The sequence below is a fragment of the Seriola dumerili genome, unplaced genomic scaffold (genome assembly GCF_002260705.1).
Source record: "Seriola dumerili isolate Sdu_G_001 unplaced genomic scaffold, Sdu_1.0 BDQW01000149.1, whole genome shotgun sequence".
Taxonomy (NCBI): domain Eukaryota; kingdom Metazoa; phylum Chordata; class Actinopteri; order Carangiformes; family Carangidae; genus Seriola; species Seriola dumerili.
The window spans coordinates 9152013-9165731 of NW_019174404.1; the positions used below are offsets into that span (position 1 = coordinate 9152013).

Genomic DNA, 13719 nt, shown 5'->3' on the forward strand with positions numbered 1-13719 from the left:
AAAGTGAAGCTGAATGCCAACTGAAAGCAGACTACAGAGGAGATCAGCCTATGGTTCAGAGCCCTGAGCGCTCAGGTTGCTTGCTGCAGCTTAAAACATCACTGATGGCTGTTTCACCCTCTGACTCACTAAATTAACTCCAAATCCATTTACCAGCGTTGCAGCTTAAGCCCTCCAGTTTGGTCTTGGTCTTCAGCGGTTTCTTCTAATTGAGTTTCTAGTAATTACCACAAGGCTAATGCATTGTAAGTGCCTTCTAAATCAGGGGTAAAGATTTTGTTTCAGACTACAAGTGCACACAGTGATCGTATGCATCGGGATGTAAGAGAAGCTTTGGGGTGTATGTGTTAAAAACAACACAGATCCATCGCAGACCTTTTATGACAAGCGGCTCAAGCCCCGAAGAGAGGATGATAGTTTGTCACATGTCCTTGAAGTCCCCCCAGCAACCAACCCTTTCCCCATAATCCGTGACTTTGATTCAGAGTGCCAAGCAGAGGTAACCTGGCTGACATGCTGCACAGGGCCCTTTGATCTGTGCCGGCAAATTTGACAACAATTAGTGGGCTGACGCTGCATGGCTAAATACACTTGAAGTAGAACAAAGTAGCTAGTTACCTCGTGTTGCCCATTTCTCAATACCACTTAAAAAACAAGAAAGAATGGACTTTGGACTAGAAAAGAAAAAAAGATGGGATTGTGTGTACTGTTCTTCGGGGTTTTCATTATCTCAGTACTTTTTTTGAACTTTGTTGTGGTGAGAGGGACAATGCAGGAGACACGAATAAACACACCACTCCCTCTACCATCATGAAGTTGCCTGGGACCTTCCTTCTCTCTGAAGACTCCTTTAATTAGGCTTTAATTGCCTTATTAGCGCTGGCTATCGATGGAGGAGGTAAGGCAGAGAGAGAAAACGGTCAGGCAAAGAAGAGAGCTGAAGAGGAGGAGGGGTAACAGGGTAAATATACAAGGTTGGGTAAAAGGGGTTAGGCAAAGGACTGGAGGAGATACAGAGATGTACTATCCACCCACACATACACACATCCAAACACACATGCATGCAGAAAACACACACACACACACACACACACACACGTGCAGGAGTGGGTAACTGCAGGTGAAAGTGAGGCCATCTCCCGCAGAGAAAGAGTTGTCAGGCGATATAAAACACCAATGATAAGATGGCGCACAGATACATGACTACTCCTTCAAGAACAGGCTCTGTGGTGCGCCCAGGCAATTGACCCCTTCACCCTGACCTTAGTACGGCAGGGGAGATGGACGAGGCAGAGAGAGCTGAGGGGGAGAGGAGGGGCAACAAGCAATGATGAATGAGAGGGATATGGAGGAGAAGGAGATGGGCAGGTGGAGGGGGAGTTGCAGAAGGAGGACAAAGAAGAAGAGGGTAAAGAACCAGAAGGCCGCAGTAAATATTCTTCAGAGGACACTCGGCACACACTCTGGGTATCTCAAGCATCCCTCAATACTGAGGCTGGAGTCACTCAAATGAAAAGTATGAAAATCGAATTAAATTAGCATATGATATAGATGATTAATGATATTAATGTAATGAAATGTCTGGTCTGTTTACTAATGATTCACGATATAAACATTTTAAAACTAATTAGTAAAGAAGCATACATGCAAGTTTAGGATTTACAATTTCTGTGTCTGCGACCCTGCGTCTTACATACATTCAGCTCATATCTGCCTTTTAAAATTCATAGCCTGGACCTGGGTTGCTAGCTAATTTCATTTTCAATTTGTATTTTGTTGACAGCGATCTTGCAAACATCATAGCTGGCATTTGTTATTTTCATTAGCCTGTGGCTAGTAATATCCATTTCAACTTTCATTCCTCTGAGACGCAGAAAGAAAAGAATTTTAAAGAAACTTAGTGGAGTCAATGCCCAGCATACACCACAACACACCACAACACACCACAACACAACACAGAAATAAAACTAACATCTGTTATACAGGCCCAACAAGAATAATGACTGACATTTTTTTATCACTGCTGTAGGCTTCGCCAATCCATCTGTTGCTATATCAAACTCTACCTAGTGAAGTGATACTATAAAAGGATGCCAGTGGGAGTGAAGCTTTCACATAGGAGCATCTGCAGAGGCAATACAGCAAGTTACCTTTCCATTGTAATATCTCCTCTTCATCCGCCACCCACTGCACACACTCACAGATGCACACAGGACACACTTTATAGCTGCAGCCTGGGAAAGAGAGCGGTTGTTTGCGTTAGTGTTGATTTGCGTGTGTCTTCGCCGTAAGTATTCCCCCATGTGCATGGCAATGTAATTGCACACCTTTGCACTGTAAGTGTGCATCAGCAAGTGTGTTTGTGTACGTGTGAGTCTGCGGGTGAATCAATCCATCAGGGAAACGGAGGAGTGTTTCTTCCTCTCCTGCACGTCGTTCCCCAGCCTCATTAGAACCCATTCAGTCAATCAAGCATGAATCCCTAACACAATAACATGCAAAGTGCTTTGTCTGGGTGTAATTGGCCTTGCCAGAGCTGTTTTTCTCAAACGGTTAGCTTCACTCGCCTCTCTCAGGCCGCAGCCAGGAGCCCTGTCCAAGAAATGCAGCTGGCTAAGGGAGGATGGAAAGATGAAAAGAGTAGGAAAAGAAAAAGGGATAAAGATAAGGAAAGAAAGATTAAATAAAGCAAGATGGAGGCCAAAATGGACTATTAGCCTCCTCTGTGGGTTCATTTTAGAAATATAAAGTATTTATAAAGTCATTTAAGCCATTTTTCATCAGGTTATGCTCTTCATACGTTCATACTTCATATGTTCACTCTCTGTGCTTTTTGTGTGCATTAGGCCTGTGTGTGTGTGTGTGTGTGTGTGTGTGTGTGTGAGAGAGAGAGAGAGAGAGAGAGAGAGAGAGTCTGTTTATGTGTCTGTGTGTGTGTGAGAGAGAGAGAGTCTGTGTGTGTGTGTGTGTCTGTGTGTGTGTGTGTGTGCGTGCATCAGTAGTGTGTGCGGTCATCCAGATCTCCTGTCTGTCACAATCACACATGTTCCCCATTACCATGACAAACCAGTTGACATCCCATTTCCCCACACACACACACACACACACATAAACACTCCACAAATGCAAGGAGGTGCACACATGCACGCAGACAGAAAGGCATGATGGGAGATGGATAACAAAGGCACAGAAACATGGCCCCGTGTATCCCCATAGGAGAGACTGTTTGTTCGCTATGATGGGTGACACGGCTGGCTGACACTCTCCTCCATACCAACCCAGCAGCCAATCTAGAGAAATTGTGCGGTGACATTGTTGATTAAGCAGACATTCAGTGTACGGGATGTGCGTTGTTACAGTGTAATGAGTTCACTGGTGCAGGGAGATGCAGTCTCAGTGTGTGTGTGTGTGTGTGTGTGTGTGTGTGTGTGTGTGTGTGTGTGTGGATATATAGATGTTTGTACTGTATGTGTGTCACATGTCGATTTCAAGGACATGTGACTGCATCTATCAAAGGAATACATTTGACTTTGAACCAGAGCTTTGCATGACTTAAGCCAGGCCACAGCGCCTCAAACCGCTGAGATAATCATCAGCAGTCAAGTGCTGCCATCTAGTGACGTTAAAAAAGAGCTTCCTCTAACAGGAGATCCAGTCAGAAATGATTAACTGCTTTAAATGTGGAGTCACTTTTACTGGAAAACTAAACTTCGGATGTAGATTCATGGAAAAGCTGAGCTCGCAATAAACTTTAATTACTGAGGCAGTTTAAAATTGACACAGCATGATCACTTCTGTGCGTTTTTTTCCCTTGACAAAGTCCAGATTCATGAATTTATCATCCTCCCGTGCTTCCTGTGTCTCCCTCTTACTCTTCCCTGGATCTCTCAGCCTCACTCAGATCAATAGCTTTGTTTGTTCCAGCAACACCTCCCAGTGTTTTCACTTGTCCCTCTCTGCAGGAAGTGAATTGGACGATCTATCCTGAGCTGTGGTTATGCTGTGAATCAAAAAAGCCAAATTAAATTGCCTAATTGGTTTCCTTGGGAAGGGTAAAACAGATTTAAATTGATTACCGGTAATGGCCTTTTGTGGAACCACATTGGCTTCTGCTGTTTGAGGAGGATTTAGCAAAACCAATTAATTTGCCTCACCTCTGTTGCACCCTCCCTCTGTCACCCTTTGTCTCTGTCTGGGAGCTTTTTCATCGTTTGGTTTTTCCACTTTGTGAAGCCTTCTGTCATACTCTCAAAAATAAAAAGGATGATGATAAAAACGTCACTGGATAACAATCATTCAGGCCTAATTGGCTGAATGCTGTCACACTTTGTTGCTGATAAAATGGCAGAGATGTTTTTTTCCAGGTCTACTGTTACGAGACTCGCCTGACAAAAGATAATTTAAATCTCTCTTTCAATTACGTTGGCTGTGCCTGTTTGCTTCCACACAGCAGCTCTCTCTCTCTGCTGCCTCTGCTGCTGCTGCTGCTGCTGAGGGCGGAAAAACTAAGATGTCAAGGTCACATTTTGTCACACAAGCTGATTAAATCCTTAATATGCCCTCCCCTCTGTATCCCTGGCTCGGTGTTTCTCCACCTCCCATCAAATATTATCACAACCAGACCTAATGTGACATTTAGAATGGGCAAATTACAAGCACTTAATGTGATTTCATTAATTACATTGGGGGCAACTATTGTGTATGATTAAAACAGATGTCACCCACCTCATGGGGGACGGAGAACAATTATTTTCTCACCGGTGACTTTTATTAGAGAATTCAAAGTTTTTTTTTTCAGCACGTTATAAAATGTTTAAAGCCATATCATGAAGGCATCATCATCGGTTAGTGTGTTTTGCGACTGAGCAAAGTCAGATTAGTGTGCTGAACTTTTTTTCCTCACCATTGTGTGCCGTAAAATTAAATGCAGTTAGGCTGAATAGCCCATGACAAATGAACAACAATAATTTAAAGCATTGTAAATGTATTTCTCGCTCACTTCATGGAGTGCAGATGAGTGAAGCAACCTTCCTTTCGTCTCAAGGTTCAATGGAGATGTAAGAGTAATGACTTAAGTACTGCTGTTTAGCTGGATTACACGCAAAACCCTTAAGCATTACAAATTACAGTTGAAAGAAGGCCGGATTCCATTATGGGATTACTTTACACACATTTGGTGTGGGTATTGCAAATCTGTATTAACCAGAGTTGGTATATGTTACTCTGGAAACAATGTGAGGGCGTCTTGATGGGCGAAGTTAATCTGTGTCCTCAAAAAGGGTCACAAGGATGTTAGACACCTGAGCAGGTATTCTGTACCTGGAAGGTGCGAGTGAGGGCAAAAACAAAAGCAGTTTCTGAAAACAAAGTTATACGGACATGTAATATTTTAACCAAACAATATAAAAACATAATCCTCTTCTTTAACAAAATACACGTCAGGGCCAAGCTGGGAGACAAGGATGCAGGTTTTAGATTTTAAAAAGGTGGATTTTCGTTAATCCAAAAGACGAGAAATAATAAAGCAGGGCTTGAATATAAACTAAACTAAACTGGAGGTCAGTAAAACAGAAGCAACTGAAAAACACAGCAAACTGAGCCACAGCAGAACTTAACTGGCCTTGAAGACACAAAAGCAGAGAACAAAACACATTAACTAAAATAAATACAAATTGAGGCAAAGTTGAGGAAAAGGTCAAATTAAAGTAAAGATGTGAGTGTGGCTACGGTTGCCGCCATCAAAACACAGCACTGTTTCATTCAGTTAGCATTTTGTGCACTGGTCGTTGCTTGTGACGTCTTCTCCCACTCCAGGATCATATTGTAAATGATAAACCATTTCAGTATTCCATCAGTGGTTTTGCAAGATGAGGATAGAAAATACATTTCCTTCATTTCTCCTTTTCTGCTGTGTCATAATCACAGTTTATATGGAAACCGATTGTCAAGGATTGGGGCGGATCAAGTGTCAGGATGGGATGATGTGATGAGAGGATGATCTTGAAAGCAAAAGACAGTCTGTAAAATATGTTGCCAGTAATAGAGGTCAAAATACCTACTGCTGAGATATTTCTCAAAAATCCATATTGGCTTTTTTACCACATCAGACAAGAGTTTCAACCGCAAACGGGGTATAATTTCAGACTCTCCCTGGTTCTGTCATTGTGTTTCACTACATGTTCACATTTGCCAGCCAGATCTCCTTTCACGTTTACCTCTTCTTTGTCTGTGCCCCGACCTGAACATGAAGAATGAGTGTGAGATAACCTTTTACAAACCACAGAATGCTAAAGAAAGTAAAACTATATCAGGAAGATTAAAAAACAACAACAAAAAAAAAACAAAAACACTATCCATGTGAACAAAAGCTACAAAGAAAGCAGAAAACACCAAAGAGGAGATAATGTTTTACCAAAAAGAAATTTTCCACTTCTGAAACTCCCTGCCCGACACTTTCATCTGTGGCCTGAGGTTTGCATGTGGCCACAGCAGCCATCAGCATCAGAGGCAGCCTCCGAGTCTAAACATCAGACTTTCTGAACAATAAACACTGTTGTTTTTAATGAATAATTTATGTTAGTCGAAACTTGTATAAGCATTGAAGCCAGACATGATATAAAGCTCTGATATATGAGGATGAAATCTGTTCTCAAAAACATTTTATCTATAAATGTTTAACTTGTCCTCAAGCAAGTTCTCAAGTTCTCACCCAACTTGATGCACACATCTGAAAAATGATGAATAAAGTATATTGGTAAGGTTAAAAGCCCTTTTTATATATTTCTGCACAGAGCACAATACTGTATATTGTTAAACACATAAGAATTGATTGAAGTTCATGTACACTGAGATTCTTGATGAGATTGAAATTTATATAATTTTTATAAATCATGCAAATATACAATTTGGAAAATGAGTCAATGATGGGAGACACTTTAATCTCCTCACACAGTTTATGTTGACTTGGACTTTTTGGACTTTTTAGCCTTTCTTTTTTCTTTTTTTTTACCTAATACAATAATTTCCTTGCACCAGCTGCAAGACTGATCCTGTACATTTGCATACTGCAGCAGCAAGCCACATCAGTACCTGTTGTGGTTTGCATATATGCATATTTGCACCAAGAGAGATTTTTCTTAGCAATATACTTTTTGCTTACAAAAATGTCACCAGTACTACCTGTGCTGTGATAATGTTTTTAGTATAAACAAATAAATTGAATTTCTCATTAATACATCTACATTATATTTGTCTAAAGCAACAGAGTGTACATAAATAATAACACATATTATTCACTTGCTGATCACACACCCTTACAAATAGAATTGAGCCATATCAGTCACATGGCACATGAACAACTGTAATTGTTACAGAAGAGGTCATGAGATCTCAAATGAGGCTGAGAGACTCTGAGTAAATGAGTTAAAAAGTGTTGACTTGCACCTCGAGCCGACATGTCTTTAACAAGTATAAGTAACATATTAACATATTTATTATTGTTGTATGTTTAGCAGCCTCACTTCTGTGTCATGGAAACAAACTTTAATGACTAAAGAACAATATTTAGAAGCCACAGAACATTAGCAGAGCCACAGTAAGATAAAGTGAACAATTAAAAGCAACATAATAACAAACGCATAGAGTAAATGTTTTATTTCTTAGTGTAAAACATTTCATTTCTTTACATTTATTTACAATCGTCATAAAAAATTATGATATTAAAAGTGCACCAGGGCACAGAGAGACTGCCAGATTACACCCCACTCACTCGCACCCAACAACAATAGAACATTTTGTTCCATAACTCAGTTTCTTTACGAAATTAAAGTAAATTATGTGTCACTGTTCTCCTCCTCACTGAGGAAAGTCCTGGGCCTGGAAATGAGATAATCAGGAAGAACAACCAGTTAATGGACAATAAACACACACACACATATACACACACACTGTCAGGAGTTTGTTCTCACCTGCTCAGACCAGGGGGTAGCTGGCTGCAGTAGCAATGCCACACTGGTTGTGTTTGTTCCTGGTCATCATGATGTAGCCTTTGTCGCCCCACTGTAGACCCCAGCTACAGAAACACATATATTACCAACTGTATTCTGCTGCTGTATACAAAACAGAATCACTGTCTCCACAGAAACTACAGCAGCATTTAGAGAAAACATGTCCTGTATTCTAACAGAAGTGACACGATTGTAATAACTACTAATGACATGAGAATTTTAGAAGCTGACAACATCCTGGCGGATTTCACTTCATTTATGCAGCTATAAATAAGGTGTCTTGACTTAGCTCGCTGTGTCGGCTGTTAACACTGCTCACTGACTGTTAGCAGGAGAGCAGCCCACTATTTAAACTCTATGGGTATTTACCTGTTCTTGACCAGCCAGTAGTCCTGACCGTTCTCACTGCCGTATCCCACAGCCAATACACCATGGTCCAACTCTGTGCTGCTGCACTCTGGTTCATCATACACTCCTAGAAACACACACACACACATACACACACACACACACACACACACACACAGATTAGACAGACACATGGCTATGTTAAAAAAGAAGTGTATTTCTAATTTCCTCTAGTGTTTGAGGATATTATCTGGCAGGAACAACATAGTGCTTAAGACTGTTTACCTGATTCGTAGAGCTGGAAGGACGATTGAGAAGCATCAATGCCCACAGACACAGGTCCGATGGTTGCCACAGCCTCCTTCAGGGCATCTTCATCACCTTGTTTCACATCAACGTAGCCTGTGCATTTGGCACCAATAGTAGCAGGGTTGAAACGGCACTCCCCATCCTAATTCAGAGAGGATATTTTGTTATTTACCAAAGGATTTACCATCATGAGTGTAAATCAAAGAACAGGACATTTTTGAAGTGCTATATTCTCAAAAGATTTACTTCTTCTTAGGTTTAAGTTTATAGTGAGGTTATTGGCTTTGTACTGAAGGTCTGGGTTTAGTTGTACAATACATTGTGTCCACAAGATGGCAGTATACCGCAGGACCCACATATAAGATTCATATTCAATCAACACAAACTTGTTCCAACTCAGTTTTTTTCAGCATGATAATGTCAGATAGTTGTTTTAAGATTGTATGCAGTAGCTGTATTTAGAAATTATGACTTTACCTCAGCTTCATAAGGGTAGGAGTCCTCTGTATCAATACCTCCGTTGGCTTTGATGTACCGGAAGGCGTTGTCCATCAAGCCGCCCATGCAGCCCATGTTGCCATAGTCACCAGAGCAGTCAACCAGCTGCTGCTCACTCAGGGACACCAGCTTCCCTGTCTTCCTGAAGTTCTGACCCTCCAGAGAGCCAGTCTGGAAGAGGAATGAATGGATTTGTTACCAGAAAACATTTGTTCAAAGTGCATGAAGCCTGTATTACTGAAACAGCGTGAAGTTTTACATACTGTGCTGAAAGCCCAGCAGGAGCCACACTGCTTCTGATCCTTGACATCAGTGACGTATCCCTTGTCCCTCCAGTCAACAGAGCTTGGCAGGTCAGTGACTTCAGGCAACAGGAGGAAGGCAGAGCCATGGCGAGGCATAGACGCGTTGAAGATGCCCAGGCAGCCTTGGGAAATCAGGCGTTTGTACTCTTCATTATCCTAGTGAGGAGGGAGAAAATTCAGAGCGTCACTTAATAGGGTCTTCATCCAAAATGCCCCCTTCTCTCTTTACAAGCTGCCAGCAACCAAACGACTCTGGTGGCATTTAGTCCATAAATTCAACAAGTGGTGAAAGGTCAAGGCGAAATCATGGCAAAAACAGCCACATATCTGTTTTCTTTTTTTTGTTGTTTTTTTTTGTTTGTTTTTTTTTTTGTACGTACCATGTCAGCAAAGTAGGTCATGCCAAGGCGATAGGACTTGATGCCCTGGTCGGCCATAATATTGTGTACTAGTACTAGTCTGCGGTTGTTGAGCCAGATTTGCTTGCGTTGAGCCTCCTCTGATGGAGAGTGGTAGGACCTTCCTGCCAGTTAGAGACGGAAATATTCAGGTAGAGAACAGAGAAAAAAGGTCAGTGATAGATTATGAATCAGTTAAATACTTTTCCATTTAAGAGTTTTGCTTTTATTAGCTGACAAACTGTAAGCGTCTGAACATGTAGGCATATTACAAATCACTTTTGACATTTAAATGTGTGGTTATGTGTAAAGGAGAACATATTTCTCTCCAAATTGAGGCCCAATAGATAATATCTTTACAGACAACCACACAATATCTGCTGTACAAGATAAAAGACCATAATAAAAGAAAACAGTCAGACAAGAATCTCCACTGCCTCACCAAACTTGAGTTTCCAGGCGTGGAACTCCAGGTCTTCCAGGGAGATGCTAGCACAGCTGGCCACGGCCAGAACAGCAGCAGCAAACAACAGCACCTTCATCCTGACTGAGACACAACCAGCAAAGGCAAAGAGATCCCTTGTGACTTGCAGGAAACAATACAGGTTGTGACTAAACTCTTTCACTTCAGCTTGGTTTCAGAAACGTTTTTTTTCCTGACGTTGGTTGTTTCATGTACACTACCACAGCATCAGCTTTGTTTCCTGGTTCCTTTGAATCTACTGTCTACCCCCCAACAACCCTTTCTCATCTTTATGAGTCTCTATTTCTTCTTTGCATTAGTGCACCTGCACAACAGGAAGTGTGTGTGCTCATCTTGTTTGTTTGGGCGTGTGTGTGTGTGTGTGTGTGTGTGTGTGTGTGTGTGTGTGTGTGTGTGTGTGTGTGTGTGTGTTTGGGCGTGTGCGTGTGCATGTGTGTGTGTGTGTCTCTATCTGTGCTGCAGCTGCTTACCTGCCCCGATGTCGATGTAGTGAAATCTGAGCTGTAACTAGCTGTAGGTGATGCAGGGCTGTGGCAAAGAGCCGTTCTTATATAGTTGTGTACAGTTATGACTTGCGGTATGTCCAGTCATGTGGCTGTCAGCAGCTCATAAAGTCACAGAGAAAAAGAGTGAGTGTCAATCACTGAAATAGGGAATGAGGGCTTTATACATTATGAGAAGTTCTCATGATGCAATTCTTTTAGGAGATGTATTTTCCAGCGTCAGCAAAATGACGAATTGCTGATCAGTTACTCAGCAGTCTGTTGCTTAGATAGTCACACAAAGACGGAACGCAGGCTATGTGTTTGTTAATGTGATGCCTTCGTGTGAAAAACCACTGTTGGGATTTTGTGTTCCCTCCACTGCCCTGATTCCAGTCACATAGTGACAGTGATTCCTTTTGAAAGAACAAAACAAAAACAGACATACAGGACCATGTATCTGCTAACCTGTGCCTTCANGCTATGTGTTTGTTAATGTGATGCCTTCGTGTGAAAAACCACTGTTGGGATTTTGTGTTCCCTCCACTGCCCTGATTCCAGTCACATAGTGACAGTGATTCCTTTTGAAAGAACAAAACAAAAACAGACATACAGGACCATGTATCTGCTAACCTGTGCCTTCACCCACCTGTTGCAGTTGAAACCTTACTGTCTAAATTATGCCAAACTGGAAAATATGTAAGAATGTGGTGGAGGTGTTTTAATTTCTTTGAAATGTGGGTGGCACTCATGCGAACAGCCACTCATTGAAAGTTTGTTTGAGCGATTTACCTGAATGATCAAGTGTTTATTTGAAACAGTGTTTCCTTCTTTAGAAGGCACCACCACATCTGACTAATGTGTTATTGACTTTGTTTAATCTGAGATGGAGACAAACTGATAAGGTTCCCACAAATAGGTTGAGGTTTGGCAATTGTTTGCCTCAAACAAATTTTTAATTATGTGGCAAAAGTTTGTGAAAATAGAAGTAGTAGTAGTATTTGGTGAAATACTATTAGCCTGCCAATCTGTAATATCTGTATTATGTACATCATACACACAAACAACCACGTTCACATTTCTGATAAATCAAACCTTTCCCTACATTTGATATGATTCATGACTGTTTCCATTGACTGTTATTTAAGACTTCCGTGCAGTCTTTACACACATCCTGTTTCCAACTTGCCTGTAAAAGTTTGATTTGTTTTGCATATGTTCCCCATCTGTGATTGTCGGGCACATGAATTTAAATGTTATTTAGCAATTAAATTAAAAAAAAAAGAGTCTCAATTCAGTTTCAAAAATAGTTGAATTACTTTCACATCTGAAAATGATTCTTCAAACTCTTTTTACATACTGTATGTCTAACTAAGACATTCCACTCATTTTCTACAGCAGTTATGCAGTAATTCTCACGCTTTCACCAGCCTGTTGTGTCTCTGACTGTCACAAGGTTTTTGTGTCATGACAACTCTTCACACCATAAAGACACTGGGAAGTGGGTAAAAACTGAAAGCTAAGCTAAAAGTTCACAGATGTCATTGAACTCTTTCCAGCTTGTCTGTTTGTTAGTGTCCTGCATATGTACAGTATGTAGTGTGTACATATACTTGGGATCCTCCCTGTAAGAAAATTATGGATAGTTTGCCTGCCACTGAAAACAATAGACTTGTTAGGGTTAGTAACTTGTAACTGGCTTATAAAAAGCAAAAAGCACAGAAAGACTTAAACAGCTGACCAGTGGTGGAAGAAGTACTTTACCACGATGTACAAATATTCCATAAGAAGTAAAAGCCCTGCTCTCAAAATCATACTCAAGGAAAAGTACATAAGTATTATCAACATATTATAATAATCAAATGTCCTTTAGAAAAATGGTCCCTGCATTAATGTGAAAGCAGCATTTTACTGTTGTAGCTGGTGGAGCTATAGTTAATTTATTTTATTACAATTGTTCTCAGTCTAGGAGTCAACCCCCTTCCAAAGGGTCACCACATAAATCTGAGGCATAATGAGATGATTGATAGGGTTGGACAGAAGAAAGAACTGCTACACAAATTTGTGTAAAGTTTCTTTGGACTTTTACTAGTCTTTGTTCTTTTTTTGTGACAGTTACTTTGATGAAACCATCTGAGAAGTTGAAAGGATAAATCACTCTTTGGCGGAACTGCCAACAGCTTTTTTTATGGGGTCACATTATACTGTAAAATGTAAAATCTTATTCTGAAAAGTAACTAGTAACAACAGCATGTCAGATAAATGAGTAGTAGAAAACGGATATACTCAAGTAAAGTAAAAGTACCTCATAATTGTGCAGTGCAATACTTTTACTTAGTTAGTTTCCACCTCTGCAGTCGACCGGCAGCTATTTGCATGATGGTCAGTCCCTTTTTAAATACATACTAAAACTAGGTTATTCTGTGTTTGCAAGCTACATAATAAACACAGTTGGATGTGTGTGAACCTTTGCAATGTTTGACTTTAAATGAACATAGGTGTGTGTGCTGTGAATGGGATTTTGTAAAAGCAGATAGTGATGGAAAAGGTCAGGGAATGCTGGCGTACAGAATGAAAAAACCCACTTATTTTAGTTTCTGCTTCCAAACCAGAAGTCAAGTGCAGCTTTATGCGCACATAAAGTTCGTGAGGTTTCTTGTGTAATAAACCATTTACAACAACAGTCAAGTGACAAGATCAAGTCATGAGTCAGTACAATGCAAGTAAAGGAAAACTTCCTAAGTGCGTAGATCAAGGCTTGCATGTACTTGCGCCTGTGCACATGGCCTTGAGAAAGGAGTGTGTGTGGAGTACACTCTTAGGTTTACGAGGACATGAGCGTGTGTGTGTGTGTGTTTGTGTGTGTGTGTGTGTGTGTGTGTGTGTGTG

General features: G+C 40.8%; 1 protein-coding gene across 1 annotated transcript in view; it reads right to left on the bottom strand.

Moving 5' to 3' along the window:
* Positions 1-7638: 7638 nt before the first annotated feature.
* Positions 7639-13719, bottom strand: part of LOC111225856 — a 10530-nt gene continuing 4449 nt past the window's right edge. Inside the window, exons 9-16 of the mRNA XM_022750895.1 lie at positions 10307-10411; positions 9847-9989; positions 9425-9622; positions 9141-9332; positions 8640-8805; positions 8376-8481; positions 7968-8071; positions 7639-7875 (exon numbers count right to left, since the gene is read on the bottom strand). Of these exons, the coding sequence (XP_022606616.1) occupies positions 7972-8071; positions 8376-8481; positions 8640-8805; positions 9141-9332; positions 9425-9622; positions 9847-9989; positions 10307-10411 (1010 nt within the window). The 3' untranslated portion in view covers positions 7639-7875; positions 7968-7971. The remainder of the gene's footprint in view (positions 7876-7967; positions 8072-8375; positions 8482-8639; positions 8806-9140; positions 9333-9424; positions 9623-9846; positions 9990-10306; positions 10412-13719) is intronic.